This window comes from Balaenoptera acutorostrata, chromosome 7 (genome assembly GCF_949987535.1).
Source record: "Balaenoptera acutorostrata chromosome 7, mBalAcu1.1, whole genome shotgun sequence".
In the NCBI taxonomy this organism is placed as follows: Eukaryota; Metazoa; Chordata; class Mammalia; order Artiodactyla; family Balaenopteridae; genus Balaenoptera; species Balaenoptera acutorostrata.
The window spans coordinates 312,238-335,337 of NC_080070.1; the positions used below are offsets into that span (position 1 = coordinate 312,238).

Consider the following 23,100-nt stretch of genomic DNA (forward strand, 5'->3'; position numbering starts at 1 on the left):
CCCACATGCCATGGAGCGACTAAGCCCATGCGCCACAGCTACTGAGTCTGCGCTCTAGAGCACGCGAGCCACAGCTACTGAGCCCACGTGCCACAACTACTGCAGCCCGTGCACCTACAGCCCGTGCTCCACAACAAGAGAAGCCACCGCAATGAGAAGCCTGCGCACCACGACGAAGAGTAGCCCCCGCTCGCCACAACTAGAGAAAGCCCACGCGCAGCAACGAAGACCCAACGAGCCAAAAAAAAAAAAAAAAACCAATGGAACAAAATTTTAGAAAGAGAAAAAGAGAGAAGGTATTATACAAACAACCCACAGACTGGCACTCAGCACTGCCTTCCCCACTGTGCCTCTCACCCATGATCACAGCCCAGCATCTGCAGTTAAGAACAGACACACAGACACACGTGCTCAAGCACTTCACAAGCCAGGTCCTGTGTGACGCACCACAGCTCCAGGGATCAGGACGAGCCCACAGCCCTGCCCCACAAGCAGGCAGATGGGCTGCTCTGCCCCTGGCCCGGCCATCACTGACCACCGCCAGCCTCTGTTTCTCCCCTGAAGTCTGAGTGAGTCCTGCCGTGGACGTGTGCTCAGTTGTGCTCCACAGGTTTGGGGAGCTGCACGTGTCACGCTCAGGCCGACCCAGTCCGGGTCTGAGGGACGAGGAGGAGGGTGCCGGGAAGACGGAGCAGAAAGACGTTCCAGGTCTCCAGGCCAGGAGGTGGCAGAAGTGAAATACAGGTTCCGGAAACTCACACTTGCCCCCAGGGCTGTTCCTTCTCTTGTCCACCTCTGCTCCCCCTCGCCCGATTTACTGGTGACGTGGCACCTCCACCGCGCACAAGCCTACACACCAGGAGCCCGCCAGGACCCCGCTCTCCCCGCCTGCCAGCCGGCCCTCCGCCCCAACCCTGCCACCCCCCACCGTCCCTGCCATGTGCCCTCTCGTGCCCTCGGAGTTCAGAGGCAACCTTCTGAGCAGGAAATCTGATCACGCCACACCTGCTTCACACCCTCACAGCTCCCCAGCGCCCGTGGCGGACACCCCAAGCACCACAAATTCAATCACCGAAGGGGCTTCCGTCTCCATCCTGGAGGAAGAAGCAAAACATGCCTGGCGCCTGCAGGCAGGACAGACGTGGGGAGGTGAGACCCACCCGCAGGGCTGGTGCAGAGGTGGGCACTGCTGATCTGCCCAGGGGCAAGGAGACGACTCGCAGGCTTTCGGGGTTCAAACAGGACAGATGTTGGGGATGGAGGGCAGAGGGTGAGCCTGGGGAGCGTGGACCACCCAGGAGGAGGGGCCGAGCGTGGACCATCCAGGAGGAGGGCCGAGCGTGGACCACCCAGGAGGAGGGGCCGAGCGTGGGCCACCCAGGAGGAGGGGCCAAGCGTGGGCCACCCAGGAGGAGGGGCCGAGCGTGGGCCACCCAGGAGGAGGGCCGACAAGCTCGGAGCTCAGGAAGGAGGCGGGAAGGGCTTCATCTTCTCTCCAGAACCCAGTGCCCTGCCGTGTGGTGACCAGTGCCAGGAAGTCAGTGATCTGAGCCACAGAGAAGCCAGCTGAGCCTCAAAGTGGCCATTCGGTCCTGACCCCGGGGATGAGGACGTGGCCCTGCAGGCCCAGAGGACCAAAAAGCTGCCCCACGAGAAGGTGCTTTCGGCACATCGTCATACAAAGTCACCATACGTTACGGTGAGTGACATGCCACGTGTAGGGTACCAATAAACAGGACCCTGCTGATTGAGAAGAGAAACTAAGACAAACGTCACGCAGGAGTTTTAAGCAAAACTCACAGCATCGCAAGCTCACCGCGTGCCGGCAACTCATCCCTCGGCAAACACCCACGGCCTCACGGTGCCCAGGGCGCCCGTCAGGGGCAGACAGGAGGACGGTGCCAAGAAAGCGTTCCTCCACCTCCCACGGGGGCCCTGAGCAGAGAGCTTTCTGCTTCACCCTGCAGTCTTGGAGAGAGTGCCTTGGCGTCACCAATGGCCTCTTACAGGAGGAGAGGGCCGTTTCCTTTGCCTCTGGTTTGGCTTTTATTTCTGAAAATTATCTGCTACGTGGAATATGTCTCACTGACAGTGGCCTGAATCGTGTCTCTGTGATGCCGCTGTTCAGTTTCTTCCATTCTCCCCAGACCTGCTTTCAACGCAGAGCAACACCGAGGAGGCTGAGGACTCGTCCAGCCCACGCTCCTCAGGAAGCCGCACACCCGAGGGCAGCGCAGGGCACACACGCAGCTCCCCCTCCGTCCTAATGTCCTGCTTCCCAAAAGGAGGAGGGATCACCCCCAGAAAACACACCGCGAGAGCCGGGACACGAGTGACCGCGCGCGTTGGGACAGAAGCAGAGACACGTCCTCTCCTTACCAAGGCCTCTTCGCTCCCTTGCCTCCGGGCCAGCTTCCACGCCGAGGGGCCCTCTTCGCGGCCGTGCTGGGGGACAGAGCACAGCTGGTCAGCGTGGAGGGACGGAGGGAGGGTCCCAGGGCAGCCACAGGGCCCACCCCCCCTCCCATGGGGACGCAGGTCCTGACTCAGAGGGGCACTGGCGGTGCGACTTCACACAGGAACTCAGCCTCTCTGGGCCTCGGTTTTCTCTTCCAAGACATGGGGAGAACTGTGAACCTTCTTCCTTGTGCCAGTGAGGCGGCACAAAACCATTTGGTGCAAAAGAGTGGGGAGTGCACGGCATATCACCATGAAGAAAATGAGCAGTTTTCCACGTGTCCAGAAAATTATTCTGGCATATTGTGGGCTCTCCATAAACGCTGAAGAATGTTGATGCTATAAAATATATGACCCAATCATAAGCCAGAATGAGCTGCCAAACATCTTCAAAATCACTTTGGGCTCTCTTAAGGGGAAAAGGCATCACATATTTTGCTCCTTTGGCAAAAAAATGAATGTAAAATGTCTCATTCATAATTTTTTATATTGGTTATATGTTGAAAGAATAATATTTCAGAAATATTGGATTATATATGTTATTCAAATTAATTTTATGTTTCTTTTTTAAGGTGACTACCAAAAATTTAAAATTACAAATGTGGCTCACATTATAAGTCTAGTGAACCATGTTAACACTTACCAAAAAAATTGGGAGACAGAAGGAAAACATTAAAAACTATATATTTTCATCCAATAATTCCAGTTCAAGAAATTTAGGGCTTCCCTGGTGGCACAGTGGTTAAGAATCCGCGTGCCAATGCAGGGGACATGGGTTCAAGCCCTGGTCCGGGAAGATCCCACATGCCGCGGTGCAACTAAGCCCGTGCGCCACAACTACTGAGCCCATGTGCCACAACTACTGAAGCCCGCGCGCCTAGAGCCTGTGCTCCACAAGAGAAGTCACCACAATGAGAAGCCTGCGCACCGCAACAAAGAGTAGCCCCTGCTCGCCACAGCTAGAGAAAGCCCATGCGCAGCAACGAAGACCCAATGCGGCCAAAAACAAATAATAAAATAAAATAAATAAAAGCCTTTCTCTAAAAAAAAAAAAAAAAGAAAGAAAGAAAGAAATTTACCCACGAAAAGTAGGAGGGAGATCTGTATCATTAGGACTGGAGGGGTTTCCACAACAAATTAGGAAAAACAGTATATGCTGCATGGGGTGTATGTGTGTATAAATCAGAAAAAAAGGCATTCAAATCCCCCAAATATACATATCAAAATAGGATTGTGAAAGATAATATAGAAAAAAAGATTATGTGGGAAGAATTCTTTGTGAGGCTAACTTTTTTTTCTAAGGTGTAGCTACACCTAGACAGTAAGGGATCCAACCACTGCCCAGAAGTGAATGACTAAAACATCCTCACATCAAACAACACATGCTGCACGACCTGCTTTATGAAGGACTACTGTGCTTTTGTGTGTGCATATGGAATAAAGACCCGAAAAGACATGGCACAAGATGCTAAAGACAGGTATCTCACAGGCCAGGGTTTCAGACAACTATCAGAGAAAGAAAACGATTATTCTTCACAAGTAACAGAAGCCAAAATCTGCTTGCCACATTATCTATAACAAAACAAAAACCTAGGAAGTGGTTTGATAATGATTTTAACACCATAGTATACAATTCTAGAGATACTAAATAATCATTATGAAGACTCTTCTGATGATAATTATGAAAACGGTATAAAAGATGAAGACTGGGAGTTGTGGTGTCCTGAGTGACACCGTACCACTGACACATGCTTCTCGAGTATACACACACGCACACGTGGTCCAAAACATGAAACTATTACACCTTATGACTTGCATGTGCTTCTCGAGTATACACACACGCGCGCACACACACATGCTCGCACACCTAGTCCAGAACATGAAACAACTACGTAAGGAGCAGGGCCATGCGGGCGTCAGTGATAATAACAAATGTTTGACAGAATTCGCCAGTGAGGTCATCTGAGCCTGGGTCACTTTGTGGAAAGATTTTCTACACTAACACAATTTTGTTACTAACCACAGATCTACTCAGACTTTCTGTTCCTTCTTGAGGCAATTTCACCAATTTATATCTTCCAGGAATTTCCCTTTCATCTAAATTGTCTAATCTGTTAGCATGAAATGCCGTCATTCTATTAGTGAAAGTGGGTGCTAAAGTCTCAATCACTGTTGAACTTTCTATTTCTCCCTTTAATTCTGCCAGTTTTTGCTTCTCGTATTTTGCGTCTCTTCTGTGAGGTGCATGTTCATTTATACTTGTCACATCCTCCTGGAAGCTAATTATTTTATTACTACCATACGTTCCTCCGCCTCTAGTGCAGCCACTCAGGCTCTGTTACAGCTGCTGTTTGATGGTTTACCTTGTCCATCTTTTTACTTTTAATCCATTTGAGTCTTCTAATCTAAAATGTATCTCTCATGTGCCTCCTGGAATCGCCACTCAAATAAGCCATCTGCAAACAAGGCCCGCCTCCGGGTCTGAGTCGCAGGACCATGCCCACTGCATAACAGAATCAGTGTGAAGTGTCTTACCTTCCTTCTGGAGTCTTTATCTTTCCCGTTATTCCTCTCTAAATTCTCTGCATGCCTAGGAAGCAAATATGATCAAAATCAAAATTAATTTTAAACGAAGACTTGAAAATTAAAACATTGACATCCCAGTGAAGGCTCAGCAATTGATATGATTAAGAATGGCAGTAGGCTGGCACATTTGCAAAGCATGCTATATTAGAACTATGAATACTAAATCCTTTTTAAACTATTTTTACTATTTCAGCAGTAGTACAAGATAAGAAATATCTTCAGTAGAGAGAGAAGAAACTATGTTTTAACAAACTTGTGTTTGTGTATGAATCTATATCCTTATAAGAGTTCTAGAATATTCCTGTAATTTTATTAGAGAATCTCCCAAATGTTATTTTGTGTTTAATATAATATTTGTATTTCCAAAAGAAAGATTTATCTTGAAATATGTTCTATTCTTTAATCATATTTTATATGTTTACCTGGGACCTAAAATAAAGGCTTTCAAAATTGCAAGTTGAATCTCAATTTTTGGAACTTACATTCATACCAATTCAATACAGCATATGTTTAAAAACATACAGAACCAAGCAAAAGCTTCACTGTGCATTCCAGCAGATCTGCAATATAAAATCCAGGAATCTGCACCCCCAGGTTTAAGTACTAACTTTGTTCAAACTTGTAAGAATTTGGGCAAGGCATTTAACCTGAGTCTTCCTAATCTGCGAAAAAGAATTACCAAATATAGTTGTCACAAAGAACAAATTATAACCCAGAGCTCATATACAAAATGAGGGTTTACACACAAACTCTAATCTGTAATCTTCATAAACCGCACAAAATAGGTATCATCCAAGCTGCACCAGAAAAGATGAGGCTCCAAAGGGCCACCCAACGTCCCAGGGAAGATGCAGAGGTGCAGCGGCCAGGCCAACGCCCTTGCCTTTGTCTGACTTGCAAACATTGGGCAGCGGGGGTCTGCGGGCGTGTCTGCACTTAGCGTTTAGGGGACGTGAACCACAGGCCAGTAAAAGGTGCGCAACAGCCCACCTGCAGACGCTCTCCCCTCGCAAAGTGGAGACTCCCAAGCGAATCAGTCCCCCAGGTGAGGGCGGAGGGTCTAATGCTACATGAGCAAGTATGTAAAAGGCAGAACAGGACTAATGATTCATTGACATAACGAGCTTCCAAGCTCCACGAGTACACCAAAAATACAATTTAGAGGGCTTGCATTGAGAGTAAATGAGGTGTGCCTATAATTTATTCTCACTTACTGGCCCCAGTCAGGCCCCACAAGCAGAATTCATTTTGAAGCTCTGTGTGGGAACCGTGCTGTAAACAGAATAACCAACCAAAGGACGAGTATCCTTACTGGCTTCCAGTACCATCTCTCTTCGAACTTGCGCCTCGGTTTCCGCGTTCACCATTCTATCAAAAGAAATTCCATAACCATTCATTAGAATGTCATAATGCATTAACCATAATTAGTGAACTCTGTAAAAGGAGTCACGGGCTCAGAATTTAACAACAGCATTGATGTTACCGCCATCTCTTAAAATAACCGTTTTTACAACCTCTCTTTAGTAAGTAAGGGACTTGACATAAGGGAGACGAATAAGGTACACCAAAAGGTGGTTATTTGTTACCTGAGTAATGTTACCTAAGTAAAAGAAACTTATACTTATCAATTTCACATAATTTTCAGAAAATCAAACGAGATCCTTACACGTTTTCAAACGATAAACTTTCAAAAACATATGGAACATGGCTACTTCACAAATCCATGCACCTATAGAAAAAAATTTAAATGATTTTCTCTTGAATTAAGTGAATTTTTAAAAACAAAATTAAAATCAACGTACGAAGGTAGGTCGTTTAAAAAAAAGAGCCATCTGCTGAGTAAGCACTGGCCAGAAACGCGCTTGGAGGGAGGGGCTGAGGCCACTCTGTGACAGGAGGGTGCGGGGAGGCAGCGCCACACCTCCCCAGGGCAGTGGGGCTCCAGACCGGGGGTGATCCATGAAAGCAGAGCGGAGCGGAAGAGGGGCCAGCAAGCAGGGCACGTAGCAAACGCCGTGAAAAAGTTAAAATTATTCAAACACTTTCTGTGACCAATAAATTTTACTTCTAGGAAATTATTCCTAGAAAACAATCAGACATGTATTGAGAGTTTCAATCTGTCATCACAGAATAATTTATAATATCAAAAAAATTACTGACCTTAATGTTCAATATTAGGTTACCTGTAAATAAATGAGGTTATGACCACAACAGAATACCAGACAGCAATTAAACGTCCCAGTGTTAAAAAGTATTTCCCAGAATTGCCCGTGAGCCACAATTACTGAGCCTGCGCATCTGGAGCCTGTGCTCCGCAACAAGAGAGGCCGCGATAGTGAGAGGTCCGCACACCGCGATGAAGAGTGGCCCCCGCTCGCCACAACTAGAGAAAGCCCTCGCACAGAAACGGAGACCCAACACAGTCATAAATAAATAAATAAATAATAAATTAAAAAATTTTTAAAAAGTATTTCCCAGAATAAAAAGAAAAAAGAGTGTAATCCCAATCTTGCATTTTTAGAAAGCTCATTTATGTACAGGAAAAGGACTGCAACTAAATACACACATACTACAAGATGGATCATCTCTGAGTCTGGGGTCACGGGTAATTTTTACTTTTTTGTTCTTCCTGTGTTAAAATAATCTTTCCAAAATCAATTAGAAAAAAGTATAATTACATGTTTAACAGGAAGAACAGTCTGGCATCAGTCTATAAAATAGAGTGGAATGGAAAAAGAATGAAATCGGGAGTGCTAGGTAGGAAAAAAATATGATTTAATCGTTATCTAGGTACAAAAATGGAGAAAAAGTAATCAGGTTAATTGTAAGAAATAAATTTAAGTGAAAAAGGAGACCCAGCACTGGCGGGGCCTGGACCCAGGCTGCACGTGGGCTCAGGTGACACAGCAGGGAGGGCCACCCCATCAGCACAATTCCTGGTTCCAGCTGTATGGGCTGGTGGGGAGGCTTCTGCGCTAGAAGCAGACGTTCACAGCAACATGTGAAGTCACCTGCCCCGGGATGGCAGTGCCCCAGGTCATGCTGGATTCTTCCACTAAAGAAGTCATTCTTGGTCAGCAACCTCTAGAAGGCACTCTGTTGTACTTATTATACTTAATCACACCCTCTCCATCCCTAATCAAAAACTGCAGCAGGCACACATTAAAAGACACATGCAATGAAAGTGATGAATCGGAATTTAGATAAAGTGAGCACTTGCTCAGGAGAGCACACATCCCTGGGAACAGTCCCCGTTTCCACCTGCCATCCTGGCATCATTACTACCAGTGCTTTCCTGCACTTTATAGTCACCTCAGCGAAAATTACACCAATCACCAGGCTAACACAGTAACTAAGCTGAAAAGTATATTTTGAATACCTGAAAGCCAATGCAAAGAAAATGCTAATTATACGATGCTCACCAATCACTCCTGACATTATTATATCACCTACTCACTTGTTTATTTCTTTATTGCATGGCTTCTGCAATGGAATGCAAGCCCCATGGAAATAAGAACCTTTGTTTTGTTCACAGCTGTGTCCTTAGCACCTAGAACAGTGGCCGGCACACAGCGGCCCGTCAATAAATATGAACAAATTGGCTAAAAAGGAAGTTTGTCAACCGTCCTGGGATTAACATTATGTTAACCCTTATGTAAGGAGCACTGTTGAAGGCACAGGTTTTATAAAGAGGCAGAATAATGTTCTTTGTGGGACCATCTCTTATATCCACCTTTAATGAAAGCCAAAGGTATACACATGACATGTCCAAGAAAGGTGTTTCTGTGGGGAATGAAGCATGTCATTTCTAGTAATTAAAGTTGATCAAGGGAATATAAAATAGGCAGGTTCAATAAAATGCTAGTGATAGGATCTAGGTGGTGGAAATTCTGTCAACTCTGCTGGATGTTTGAAAATGTTCTTAATAAAATGTTGGGAGAAAACCCTGAAAAGGTTTTGATCTATGGAAAGAGACGCAAAAGACAAGGGGAATAAACACCTGTCCACAAGGGTCTCATGCTCAATCACCAGCCCTCTGCCTGTTGACAAGTCCGTGGTGAGGAACATGAACACACCCTGTGGCTGATCCAAGGCAGGTCTGGGGCTCAGACCACATGTGTGTGTACGTGTGACACACGGTGCTGTCCTAGAGCTGCTAAGAAGCACGACCCACGTCCTCGGCCAAAGGAGGGCAGTGGGCTGTGGGCGACACGGTGGGTTCTGGTCCCGCTGCAAAGAAAGGTGTGGTAGAATGCGGTCATGCCCACTTCAGTCCGGAAACACAGAGCAGCACAAAATGTACACACAAGAACAGATACACCAAAATGACTGCAGGAAAATATTAAGCAATTACAGTCATTATGTGTGGAAGGGAAATCAGACCCTCTGCCATCAACAGTTCTATTTTTGTGTTTTGTTTTTTTTGCAAACTTAAACTACCAATTCTGGTTGAAATATTTTGCTAAATTATTCCCTTAATTTCCACTTTAAAAAATATCAGTTTCTTTTTTAATGTTAAATTTCAAAATGTTATGACAGATTTCTGAATATATGTTAAAAGTACATTCACAGGGACTTCCCTGGTGGCGCAGTGGTTAAGAATCTGCCTGCCAATGCAGGGGACACGGGTTCGAGCCCTGGTCCGGGAAGATCCCATATGCCGCGGAGCAACTAAGCCCGTGCACCACAACTACTGAGCCTGTGCTCTAGAGCCCGCGAGCCACAACTACTGAGCCCACACGCCACAACTACTGAAGCCTGTGCACCTAGAGCCCGTGCTCCGCAGCGAAGAGAAGCCACTGCAGTGAGAAGCCCGTGCACCGCAACAAAGAGTAGCTCCTGCTCGCCACAACTAGAGAAAGCCCGGGCACAGCAACGAAGACCCAATGCAGCCAAAAATAAACAAATGAATAAATTTATAAAAAATATATATATATTCGCCATATAATCCAAAGCCTCCGCTTCACGCCTCCCAGAAGATCAGTAATCTCCGCACGTTGATCACGTAACACAGACCTGAATCACGCTTTCACCAAGGTCACCACCTTTAGGCAACAAGCCCATCACCTGGCTGTGTCCCGATGCACCTTCCCTAAGGGAGCTGGACGGTCAGGAAACGGTACCTCGGCCTCCCGCCTCCTGTGCTCCTCCTTCTCGTCCACGCTGCCTTGCTGCTTCGCCTCGTCCACACGGAAGCCTTCCTTATGGCGTTTTTCTTTATGCCTTTCTTCTCCTTCCTTGTCAGAGAATGAACTGCTTTTTTCTTTTGAATACTTCTCTCTTTTCTCCCTCGTGCTGCTTTTTTCTCGATGTTTCTTTTCTCTGTCTGGTTCTTTCTGCTTTCTGTGTCGTCTTTCACCTTCTTCTTTATAGAGCCAATACTTGAGAGGATTGTCTTTGCTGTCACCATACTGCAACTTTGAACGTGACATTGAAAAACACATGAGCGTATAAAACAGACACCTGCTGTCTTATATACACATTACAGCAAACACAGGGGAAGACACAGAGCTCCCCTGGCTCTCGCTCCCCTGTCCTGCCGCGGGCACCTTCCCATACTCACCTGGCGACGGGAAAGGAAACCGCGCAGACCACACACACACACACGCGCGCGCGCACACACACACACGCATGCGCACACACGTACACACACACGCACGCGCACGCACACGCACACACGCACACACATACACACGCGTGCACACGCGTGCGCACACATACACACGCGCGCGCGCGCACACACACACACACACGACAACAGACACCACAGCCAGCAGCCTCGCCCTAAGAGGGAGCATCATCCCAATTCCTCCACATGGCAGACACCCTTGCCCTTCCCGCCGCCCTCTCCTCGACTCCCCCGCATCCTGAGCGCTACCAACACGCAAGGCCCTCCTGAGAGAGCCATGTGACTTGTCTGGAAGGACATCCGCTTCCGTGGGCGCACACTGTGCCTCTCTTCACGGCACACAGCTCACATGTCTGCCCCCACCCGCAGGGAGATGGTTCAGCCGTCCCTGCATCCCCCAAGCCCCCAGGGGTGTCCAGTGACCACGGGCGCCGAGGCCACAAGGCAGCGAGCTGCGAGCTTGTACGGTGGGTCGTGAGCGCCCAGCTTGGGGAGCACCACCACCACGTCTCAACAGGACCCAAACCGAACCGTCCTTCTCCGTCCACTCAGGGCCTCCTCCGCCTCTGTTCCCCGTGGTTCCATCCCCTCCACCCCTCTGTGGACCACCCCACAGCCCCCACCTGCTCTGCCCATGGCCACCAGGATAACCTTCCCAAACAGAAACATGGAGAAGCTCCTCAGGTGTGAAGTTAGATTCCTGCACCCCCATCACAGACTGAATTCTAAGGGAATTAAAGATTTACCGTTAAAAAATTATGAGGACCCAGAACAAAACACAGGCGACTCCTTACATGACACCAGTGTGGGGGAGAGGGCTCTCCAAGCATCACAACAACAACAGAAGTAAGGAAAGACAGACCTGACTACTTCATAACTTTAAACTTACTTATAAAAATAACGATTGCACAGTAAAACAAACAGAACACTGACATATATAACTAGCAGAGAGTTCATCTTTAAAGTACTCTTAAAGTTAACAATACACCCCACTAGACAAGTACACAGACACACACAGGTAGTAACTCATAATAGGACAATAAACCTTTTTATAAAATGCCCTTTGGGGACTCCCCTGGTGGTCCAGTGGATAAGACTCTGTGCTCCCAATGCAGGGGGCCCAGGTTCGATCCCTGGTCGGGGAAATAGATCTCACATGCATGCCGCAACTAAGAGTTACATGCCACAACTAAGGAGCCAGCGAGCCACAGCTAAGGAGCCTACCTGCCGCAACTAAGACCCAGCACAACCAAATAAATAAATAAATAAAAATAAGTATTTTTTCAAAATGCCCTCTGCTTCTGAATCAAATTAGCAAATGTTAAAAATTATGATAATGCCCAGTTGCTGCTTAGGACATGGAGAATCACACTCTGATGATATGAACAATTACAGTCTAATGTAATACAAATGGGCTAACGCTTACTTTGATCTAGCAAGTTCACTTCCAGAAATTAATCACAAGGAAATAATTATGAATAAATGCAAAAAGTTTACACCATGGATGTTTTTACAATACAAAAAAAATTTAGAAGCAACATAAGTATCCAAAAAAAAGCAGATGTGTCCAGAAAACATCATTGAATACTGTATTATGCAGCCATTAAAATACTACAGACAGATATGATAGCTTAGAAAAAATGCTCAAAATGTATTAAACAGTCATAAAACGGTAAAAACAGTTATAAAACAGTAAAAATGCAACTTAAGAAAATAAAGTTTCTATGTACATATCCAAACACATACACATATATGAATATATGTACATAAACCTATAGGATATATATCTAAACATTATCAGTAATTATCTTTGTTTTTTATTTTTTTTCTTATTATTATTTGCATTTTGTAAATTTTCCAAGATAACCAAGGTTTACTCTTGGAATCGGAGAAACACACTTGACTGTGAGAACTTAGTGCCTGAGAACTGTCTTTGGTCTTAGATTCTGTTTTACAGTATTTTCCAGAAGCCCTCTAACGCCCCTGCCTGAGCGCCCTGAGCTTTGCAGCTGGAGCCCCTCCCAGGCCTCGCCCTGCGTACCTTTCTTTCTCGGTATCTTCTTTCTCTCTTCTCATCTCCTCTCTCAGAGTCCTCATCTCTCCGTTCCCCCTCTGCAATTCTTGCTTTACTTACTACAAAAATAAAACAGACTTTTAACATTCTGAAACTTTAGCACATCAAAAATATCTTCTAACATCCTGCTGCAGTCTTTACTGTAGATATCACACAGTAACACATATGAAAACATATTCGTTAATTAAAACACATTTTCCAATCTCAAGAATGGAAAGTTCGGGCTTCCCTGGTGGCGCAGTGGTTGAGAATCTGCCTGCCAATGCAGGGGACATAGGTTCAAGCCCTGGTTTGGGAAGATCCCACATGCCGTGGAGCAACTAGACCCGTGCGCCACAACTACTGAGCCTGCGCGTCTGGAGCCTGTGCTCCGCAACAAGAGAGGCCACAATAGTGAGAGGCCCGCGCACCGCGATGAAGAGTGGTCCCCACTTGCCGCAACTAGAGAAAGCCCTCGCACAGAAACAAAGACCCAACAGAGCCAAAAATAAATAAATAAATAAATAAAATTTAAAATGTTTGAAAAAAAAAAAAAAGAATGGAAAGTTCTAGAATCTAAACTTAAAATGGAACAAAGAAGAAGGAAACCTGGAAAGCGTGTCAGAGGAACGCCTGGGAACCCGAGAGGGGCCCCAGCCCAAACACAGGCCTTTGCAGCTCCTGCCCTGGACTGAGGTGCTCAGGGAAGCAAAGTCCAGTCCAGCTGGGCAGACGTTCATCCGCAGGGAAAAGCCGGCTTCGGATGAACTGGGGGACTGCCCCCCGCCCAGGGTCTCCCACAGCCCCGCTGCCTGGGGCACATGGATGCAGGAGGCCCTGTGATGCAGGGGGGTGAGGCTGCAGCTGGCACCCACCCCACCCCATGATCCCTCCCTGCCACGGGGGAACCCAACAGAACCACCTCACTCACTGCGGACGCCTGCAGCCCCACTCAGTAGTGAAAAACTAGACTTTCACTTTTGAATTTGCACCAAGTTATTAGGTTTAAAACTAAAAGAATCCACATTTTTAAAGGTGAGGACAAAATTCAACATACAGAGATCATCGAAACAAAGTTCATTCACTCCAAAAGTATTCACCAAACCTGACCACTTTCTAAGAGCCTGGGGTACACGAGATCAAAACAACCGGTGGGGATCCCCTGGGGGGAGACAGGAGTGAAGGGCTGGTTTCCGAGAGACTGGAAGAGAAAGAGTGGGGGGTCAGGATGATCCCCAGGATTTCTGACCTAAGGAAGGAAGGGAGGGCCCCAGGGATCCAGGGGAGACACAGAGGAGACGAGGGAAGAGGCACGAAAACAACCAGGGGAGGAGGGAGGACCGTCAGAGTCTAGTTGTGCAATGAGTCTCTCCAGAGCAGCCCACTCAACACTGCACTGAAAAACCAGATCAGGCAGCAGACCAAAGGGCTGATCTGAAACCAAAACAGACTGTATTACTAAACAGTACCGGGCTTCCCTGGGGGCGTAGTGGTTAGGAGTCCACCTGCCAGTGCAGGGGACACGGGTTCGAGCCCTGGTCCAGGAAGATCCCACATGCCGTGGAGCAACTAAGCCCGTGCGCCACAACTACTGAGACTGTGCTCTAGGGCCCGCGAGCCACAACTACTGAGCCCGTGCGCCACAACTACCGAGCCCACGTGCCACAGCTACTGAAGCCTGCAGGCCTAGAGCCCACGAGCCACAACTACTGAGCCCATGTGCCACAACTACTGAAGCCCGTGTGCCACAGCTACTGAGCCTGCGCTCTAGAGCCTGTGCGCCACAACTACTGAGCCTGCGCACCACAGCTACTGAGCCCACATGCCACAGCTACTGAAGCCCGCATGCCTAGAGCCCACAAGCCACAACTACTGAGCCCATGTGCCACAACAACTGAGCCCGTGTGCCACAACTACTGAAGCCCACGTGCCACAACTACTGAAGCCCACGTGCCACAACTACTGAAGCCCGCGTGCCTAGAGCCCGTGCTCTGCAACAAGAGAAGCCACTGCAATGAGAAGCCCACACAGAGGAACGAAGAGTAGCTGCCGCTCGCCGCAACTAGAGAAAGCCTGCGCACAGCAACAAAGACCCAACACAGCCATAAATAAATAAATAAATAAATTTATTTTTTAAATAAAAAATTTAATTTAATTTAAAAATACCAAGAACATCAAAATAATAATCCTAAACAGAGGCAATGGATAGTAAGGTAGTCAGTGTTAAACTTAATTAGAGATAACCCTCTTAACCCCAGCCCTGCCCCAGCATTCGGCCCGGCAGAGATGCACACTCGGGTCCTCAGGGCCTGAGCCCCTGCACAGGAGGGACACATGCCAACCGGGACCACGGACCGAGGTCCTGGTCCCATCGTGTTCACAGCCTGAGGATTCTGAGAGTCACTACACGTTCTTCCCATATGTTCCTTTTCTGTTTATGTCGGCTAGTTTGAATTTTTTTATAGGAAGCAGACACTATTTGCATAATAAAAAATAATGAAGATACTTATTTCCATTTTGGGGAGGAAAAAGTATGTACCTCTACCTTAGAATTCCTAGGAATTTGGACAAGTAATATTTAAATACGGCTTAAATCTGACACTTTTGAGGAATTCTTTTTTATCAATGAGCAATATTTTTGTTTATTTACAACGTGGATTGAGATCTATTAAGGTAATAAACCTAAAATATATTTCAATAGTAAAACTCCAGCAAATACGAGAAAACTGTTACTCCTTTTGTTCACTGAAATGAGTTTTAAAAAAACCCGAAAGAAAAGAGTGCAAAGTGCACACGCGGGCCCCACGGGGGCCTCCGACCTCACAGCCAAAGCCGAGACCTTCACGAAAACCAGGAGAGGAAACCAGCGGGGAGGGGACACCTCCGAGGAGGAACGTGCGCCCGGGACACAGACCTGCCCGCCTGCGCTCGGGCCTGTCGCGGTCCCTGTCGCGGTCCCTGCGGCGGTCGCGGTCGCGGTCACGGTCGCGGCCCAGCGGGCCGGGGTGCGCTGCCACCTGCCTCAGCTCCTCCGGCCGCGCCCGCTCCCTCTCGCGCTCCTTCCCTCGGCCGCGGGGCTTCTCCGCGTCCCGCTCCCGCTGTTGCTCCTTCGGCCGGGCCCTGTCCTTCCTGCCATCCCGCGGCTGGTCCCTGACCCCGTCCCCGCGGGGGCGCTCCCTGGCAGCCTGGCCGTCCCTCTCGGCCGCGCTCTCTCTGTCCTCGGCGTCACGGTCTGGGGCGCTGGCTCTGCGCTCTTGGCGGTCCGCGCGGTCCGCCTCGGACTCCCTCCGCGGCTTCCCGGCTCTGGGCCGCGTCTCCTCCGTGGGCCTGGCTGATGCAGCGGCCTGCACAAGAGAAGGACAGCGGGGCTCTGAAGCCAGGCTCGCGCTCACTGAAGGGCCCTGAGAAGCACCGGCGTCAACTGCTCCCCGTGCGGCAGGACGGGCCGGGACGCAGACTCTGGAACCCGCAGAAGCGGGGTCGGCTTGGCAGCCCGTGCCCGGCGAGGCGCCCACTTGCAGGGACGTCCCCGTGTGCTGGCAAATCAAACCTCAAGTGCTACGTGGGTCAGAAAGAAAAGAAAGGGGCGCTGAGGCGGTGCGGGAAAGTCTCCAGGACACTATCCCCCGGGGCCCCACTCAAGGAACAAGGACCCTCGTCGGAAACTCTCAGGAGGTCTTTTTCTGGCCATGCTGCGCAGCATGCGGGATCTTAGTTCCGTGACCAAGGATCGAACCCGAGCCCCCCCGCACTGAAGCACGGAGTCTGAAACACCGCCGGACCGCCGGGGAAGCCCCCTCTCAGGAGGTCCTGATCGCGACCCCTCAGCCCCGCACACACACGCACACAGACCACACGCGCACACACGCGCACACGCACTCACACACAAGGCCCGAGCTCTGAACGCGGACAGGAACCCGACTGGTGGGATGCTGGGCCGAGCTGGGATGGAAAACCCGATCCAAGACGGTTCCAGAGCAATCAACCACACGGCTTCATCTCTGGGTCAAACCACCTCTGAAATGAGCCACATGTAAGCAAAGTTGTGCAGAGCTGAGAACCCAGTAACACTGTGCAAGATTACCATCCAGGGTCCAAACAGACCCCAACTCAAATCTTTTTCCCCAAATCTTTAAAATATATTACCCAAAGGTGTTTTCTGAGCTCATCTTCTTTCCAAGTATCATCTTTGGTCCTTCTCTAAAAAGAAAAGTATACAGTTAGAATTTTTAAAGTTTAAAATATCTAATTTTTTATGCTCCAGTGAGCTGCTTTTTCATCAGACCATTTTAGTCAATGGCAATCCTCGGTATGCCAGAAATTACTGTCTATCTACAAGAATAAAAGGCAATACGAACACCGATTTTTAAAAATTACCCACAGATGATCACAGGCTACTTCATATTCATGCTGCTCCGAGGCTCGGGCCCACCACAGGCACCCAGCCCCACCTCCCCTCGGTGGACTCAGGGCGGACTCCTCGGTGGGATCTGTGCCGGGCAGGTGCCTCTTCAGGTGCTAAGGGCACACAAGCCCACAACACGGAGCTCCGGCCACGTGCACGGGGTGATAGATAACAAAAACCACCAAGGATGCTTTCCCATAGAGAACAAGATGAATCTGCCCTGACTACCTCATTTCCCTTTGAGAAACTCTGCCTTAAGGGCACAAATACAGGGCGATTTGGTGTGTTTAAAATTTAAAGCAGGGCTTCCCTGGTGGCGCAGTGGTTGAGAATCTGCCTGCTAATGCAGGGGACACGGGTTCGAGCCCTGGTCTGGGAAGATCCCACATGCCACGGAGCAGCTGGGCCCGTGAGCCACAACTACTGAGCCTGTGCATCTGGAGCCTGTGCCCCGCAACGGGAGGGGCCGCGATAGTGAAAGGCCCACGCACTGCGATGAAGAGCGGCCCCCGCACCACAATGAAGAGTGGCCCCCACTTGCCGCAACTAGAGAAAGCCCTCGCACAAACCAAAGACTCAACACAGCCAAAATAAATAAATAAATAAATAAAAAGAAGTGTAAGCCTACTGCAGGCTTTAAAAAAAAAAAAAAAATTTAAAGCAAATGGAGTACAAATGAAAATGAAAACATATTCACGGATCAGCCACCAACAATTTTCCTGTTGATGTGAAAATGAGGGAAGCAGAAAAAAATTCACAACAGCTCATAAACACTCTAAGGAGAAATAAATAAAAAGCAACCAGGTCAAGAATCTACAAAGTACAACCAGAATGTGCATCGTGCTCTGCTGTCACTGGAACACGTATTCTTTTCTGATAAATTGGTCGATTTAACAAAAGGGGTCCACAGTAAGACATGGTGAAGATGGTCAGCGGCAGTTAGCATAGCTATAACCTGCAGCTGCTGAACTTTAAAATGTTTTCTCTCTCAAGTTAACTGCTCTTTAGAGAGGTTTAATACGTGACCGTTTCCAAAACAAACGGCCCAAACCCGACAGAAAGCATGCGCTGCTTGTGGAGCAGGTAGCCTCTGTGGGTAGCCTCTGTGACGAGTGTGTGGGAAACGGGGCTCTTAACGGCTGTGATTGTATTACTGAGACCAATAGAATAAAAACACCTGAAGGCAACAGATCACCAGAGACCCCAGGACTTCCCAGCCGCCTCTTCCGTTTTCACCAACAAAAACCCAGCTTCGGGCCTTACTTCATCCTGAAGCTTTTCTTTCTTTCCTTTCTTTTTTCTCTTTTAAATTTTTCAAGCTGTAAAATGACACAGAGCTCCTTGTGCCCATCACAACCCCATGTGTCACACGTATCCCCAGAAACTCCATGCACACCCCGTGTACGTGAGACCACAGCACTTCAGACCAGGAGCCCCGGCCCTGTGCCCTCCACTCAGCCAGGGTCCTGCCCTGTGAGGCAGGCAGGCAAGTAAATTAAAATGGACACTCCAAGTAGGCAGGCAGTATCTCCTCCTTCGAGAGGAATAAACCCCACCCCGAAAACAAAAGAAAACCCCAGCAGAGCTGCCTGAACAGCAGAACCTCCGACCTCCTTATCTAAGGGTAAGCTAAATACAGACATACCCCTCCTACTTACCTGTATATATAGGTGTATACGTGTTCACATTGTTCGATGTCCTCCCTGATCCAATCACACTACATAGCTCTGCAGTGAACACTGCTCATATAATCACCATGTGATAACTGATGACAAACCGACATTATAATGGAGTGATCCCAGTTCAGGCAAACAAAAGCGGTGGCCATTGAGGATCTGGTCTCAGACACGTACCTGCACCACTGAGAACTTGAACTTTTCCTGAACTGCACCAGACCCAAGAACACCACCAGTCATCAGAACAGCACCTGCCAGCTGCAAGGACCTCAACCAAGCCCTCACTTCTTCCAAGCTCCAATGATAATTCTTGACAAACAACTCATGTAGCTAACCGTTTTGCCTTTATAAGCCTCCCTCACTTTGCAGCTGAGAGAACACAGTTCAAGAGCTTGAATCTGTGTCTCCCGGGCTACAGTCATAACAAACGCCAAATAAACACGTTTTTATCTCAATCAAGTCTCCATTTCTAAAATTTTGGTTAACACAACTTTTAAAACATCCTATAAACAAATCACAGAAAACTTAAGTTATGGAATAACTTATGAAAATGTAGAGAGATTGGTTCAAGATGGCAGAGTAGAAGGACATGCTCTCACTCCCTCTTGCGAGAACACCAGAATCACAACTAACTGCTGAACAATCATCAACAGGAAGAAACTGGAACTCACCAAAAAAGATACCCCACATTCAAAGACAAAGGAGAAGCCACAATCAGACAGTAGGAGGGGCGCAATCACAATAAAATCAAATCCCATAACTGCTGGGTGGGTGACTCACAGACTGGAGAACACTTATACCACAGAAGTCCACCCACTGGAGTGAAGGTTCTGAGCCCCACGTCAGGCTTCCGAACCTGGGGGTCTGGCAATGGGAGGAGGAATTCCTAGAGAATCAGACTTTGAAGGCTAGCGGGATTTGATTGCAGGGCTTCGACAGGACTGGGAGAAACAGAGACTCCGCTCCTGGAGGGCACACACAAAGTAGTGTGCACATTGGGACCCAGGGGAAGGACCAGTGACCCCATAGAGACTGAACCAGACCTACCTGCTAGTGTTGGAGGGTCTCCTGCAGAGGTGGGGGGTGGCTCTGTCTCACTGTGAGGACAAGGGCACTGGCAGCAGAAGTTCTGGGAAGTACTCCTTGGCATGAGCCCTCCCAGAGTCCGCCATTAGCCCCACCAAAGAGCCCAGGTAGGCTCCAGTGTTGGGTCGCCTCAGGCCAAACAACCAACAGGGAGGGGACCCAGCCCCACCCATCAGCAGACAAGTGTATTAAAGTTTTACTGAGCTCTGCCGACCAGAACAACAGCCAGCTCTACCCACCACCAGTCCCTCCCATCAGGAAACTTGCACAAGCCTCTTAGATAGCCTCATCCACCAGAGGGCAGACAACAGAAGCAAGAAGAACTGCAATCCTGCAGCCTGTGGAACAAAAACCGCATTCACAGAAAGATAGAAAAGATGAAAAGGCAGAGGGCTATGGACCAGATGAAGGAACAAGATAAAACCCCAGAAAAACAACTAAATGAAGTGGAGTTAGGCAACCTTCCAGAAAAAGAATTCAGAATAATGATAGTGAACATGATCCAGGACCTTGGAAAAAGAATGGAGGCAAAGATCGAGAAGATGCAAGAAATGTTTAACAAAGATCTAGAAGAATTAAAGAACAAACAGAGATGAACAATACAATAACTGAAAGGGAAACTACACTAGAAGGAATCAATAGCAGAATAACTGAGGAAGAAGAACGGATAAGTGACCTGGAAAACAGAATGGTGGAATTCACTGCTGTGGAACAGAATAAAGAAAAAAGAATGAAAAGAAATGAAGACAGCCTAAGAGACCTCTGGGACAACATTAAACGCAACAACATTCGCATTATAGGGGTCCCAGAAGGAGAAGAGAGAGAGAAAGGACCCAAGAAAATATTTGAAGAGATTATAGTTGAAAACTTCCCTAACATGGGAAAGGAAATAGCCACCCAAGTTCAGGAAGCACAGAGAGTCCCAGGCAGGATAAACCAAAGGAGAAACACGCCGAGACACATAGTAATCAAAGTGGCAAAAATTAAAGACAAAGAAAAATTACTGAGAGCAGCAAGGGAAAAACGACAAATAACATACAAGGGAACTCCCACAAGGTTAACAGCTGATTTCTCAGCAGAAACTCTACAAGCCAGAACAGAGTGGCATGATATACTTAAAGTGATGAAAGGGAAGAACCTACAACCAAGATTACTCTACCCTGCTAGGATCTCATGCAGATTCGATGGAGAAATCAAAAGTTTTACAGACAATAAAAAGCTAAGAGAATTCAGCACAACCAAACCAGCTCTACAACAAATGCAAAAGGAACTTCTCTAAGTGGGAAACACAAGAGAAGAAAAGGACCTACAAAAACAAACCCAAAACAATTAAGAAAATGGTCATAGGAACATACATATCGATAATTACCTTAAACGTGAATGCATTAAATGCTCCAACCAAAAAACACAGGCTTGCTGAATGGATACAAAAACAAGACTCATATATATGCTGTCTACAAGAGACCCACTTCAGACCTAGGGACACATACAGACTGAAAGTGAGAGGATGGAAAAAGATATTCCATGCAAATGGAAATCAAACGAAAGCTGGAGTAGCAATACTCATATCAGATAAAATAGACTTTAAAATAAAGAATGTTACAAGAGACAAGGAAGGACACTACATAATGATCAAGGGAACAATCCAAGAAGAAGATATAACAATTATAAATATATATGCACCCAACATAGGAGCACCTCAATACATAAGGCAACTGCTAACAGCTATAAAAGAGGAAATCGACAGTAACACAATAATAGTGGGGGACTTTAACACCTCACTTACACCAATGGACAGATCATCCAAATAGAAAATTAATACGGAAACACAAGCTTTAAATGAAACAATAGACCAGATAGATTTAATTGGTATTTATAAGACATTCCATCCAAAAACAGCAGATTATACTTTCTTCTCAAGTGCGCATGGAACATTTTCCAGGATAGATCACATCTTGGGTCATAAATCAAGCCTCAGTAAATTTAAGAAAATTGAAATCATATCAAGCATCTTTTCTGACCACAACGCTATGAGATTAGAAATCAATTCAGGGAAAAAAATGTAAAAAACACAAACACATGGAGGCTAAAAAATACGTTACTAAATAACCAAGAGATCACTGAAGAAATCAAAGAGGAAATCAAAAAATACCTAGAGACAAATGACAATGAAAACACGACGATCCAAAACCTATGGGAGGCGGCAAAAGCAGTTCTAAGAGGAAAGTTTATAGCTACACAAGCCTACCTCAAGAAACAAGAAAAATCTCAAATAAACAATCTAACCTTACACCTAAAGGAACTAGAGAAAGAAGAACAAACAAAACCCAAAGATAGCAGAAGGAAAGAAATCATAAAGATCAGACCAGAAATAAATGAAATAGAGACAAAAAAAACAAAGCAAAGATCAATAAAACTAAAACCTGGTTCTTTGAGAAGATAAACAAAATTGATAAACCATTAGGCAGACTCATCAAGAAAAAGAGGGAGAGGACTCAAATCAATAAAATTAGAAACAAAAAAGGAGAAGTTACAACAGACACCGCAGAAATACAAAGCATCCTAAGAGACTACTACAAGCAACTCTATGCAAATAAAATGGACAACCTGGAAGAAATGGACAAATTCTTAGAAAGGTATAACCTTCCAAGACAGAACCAGGAAGAAACAGAAAATATGAACAGACCAATCAAAAGTAATGAAATTGAAACTGTGATTAAAAATCTTCCAACAGGGCTTCCCTGGTGGCACAGCGGTTGAGAATCTGCCTGCCAATGCAGGGGACACGGGTTCGAGCCCTGGTCTGGGAAGATCCCACATGCCGCGGAGCAACTAGGCCCGTGAGCCACAACTACTGAGCCTGCGCGTCTGGAGCTTGTGCTCCACAACAAGAGAGGCCGCAATAGTGAGAGGCCCGCGCACCGCGATGAAGAGTGGCCCCCACTCGCCGCAACTAGAAAAAGCCCTCGCACAGAAACGAAGATCCAACACAGCCAAAAATAAATAAATTAATTAATTAAAAAAAAAAAAGAAACCAATTCCATGTTACTCAACAATAAATAACATTTAAAAAAAAAATCTTCCAACAAACAAAAGTCCAGGACCAGATGGCTTCACAGGTGAATTCTATCAAACATTTAGAGAAGAGCTAACACCCATCCTTCTCAAACTCTTCCAAAAACTTGCAGAGGAAGGAACGCTCCCAAAC

At 47.1% G+C, this 23,100-nt stretch overlaps 1 protein-coding gene across 3 annotated transcripts in view; it reads right to left on the reverse strand.

Annotated features, from left to right (window-relative positions):
* DYNC2I1 (dynein 2 intermediate chain 1) overlaps nt 1–23,100 on the reverse strand; it is a 50,245-nt gene that overhangs the window by 23,336 nt on the left and 3,809 nt on the right. For 2 of the 3 annotated variants that reach the window (XR_009008807.1, XM_057549796.1), the window contains exons 2-8: nt 16,872–16,925; nt 15,640–16,069; nt 12,714–12,805; nt 10,167–10,460; nt 6,356–6,411; nt 4,993–5,047; nt 2,380–2,445 (exon numbers count right to left, since the gene is read on the reverse strand). Coding sequence is in view for 1 of the 3 variants with exons in the window: in XM_057549796.1 (XP_057405779.1) it covers nt 2,380–2,445; nt 4,993–5,047; nt 6,356–6,411; nt 10,167–10,460; nt 12,714–12,805; nt 15,640–16,069; nt 16,872–16,925 (1,047 nt within the window). In the remaining 2 variants the exon portion in view is untranslated. Of the gene's footprint in view, nt 1–2,379; nt 2,446–4,992; nt 5,048–6,355; nt 6,412–10,166; nt 10,461–12,713; nt 12,806–15,639; nt 16,070–16,871; nt 16,926–23,100 lie in introns of those variants that run through there. The other variant, XM_028165930.2, reaches the window with a different exon arrangement.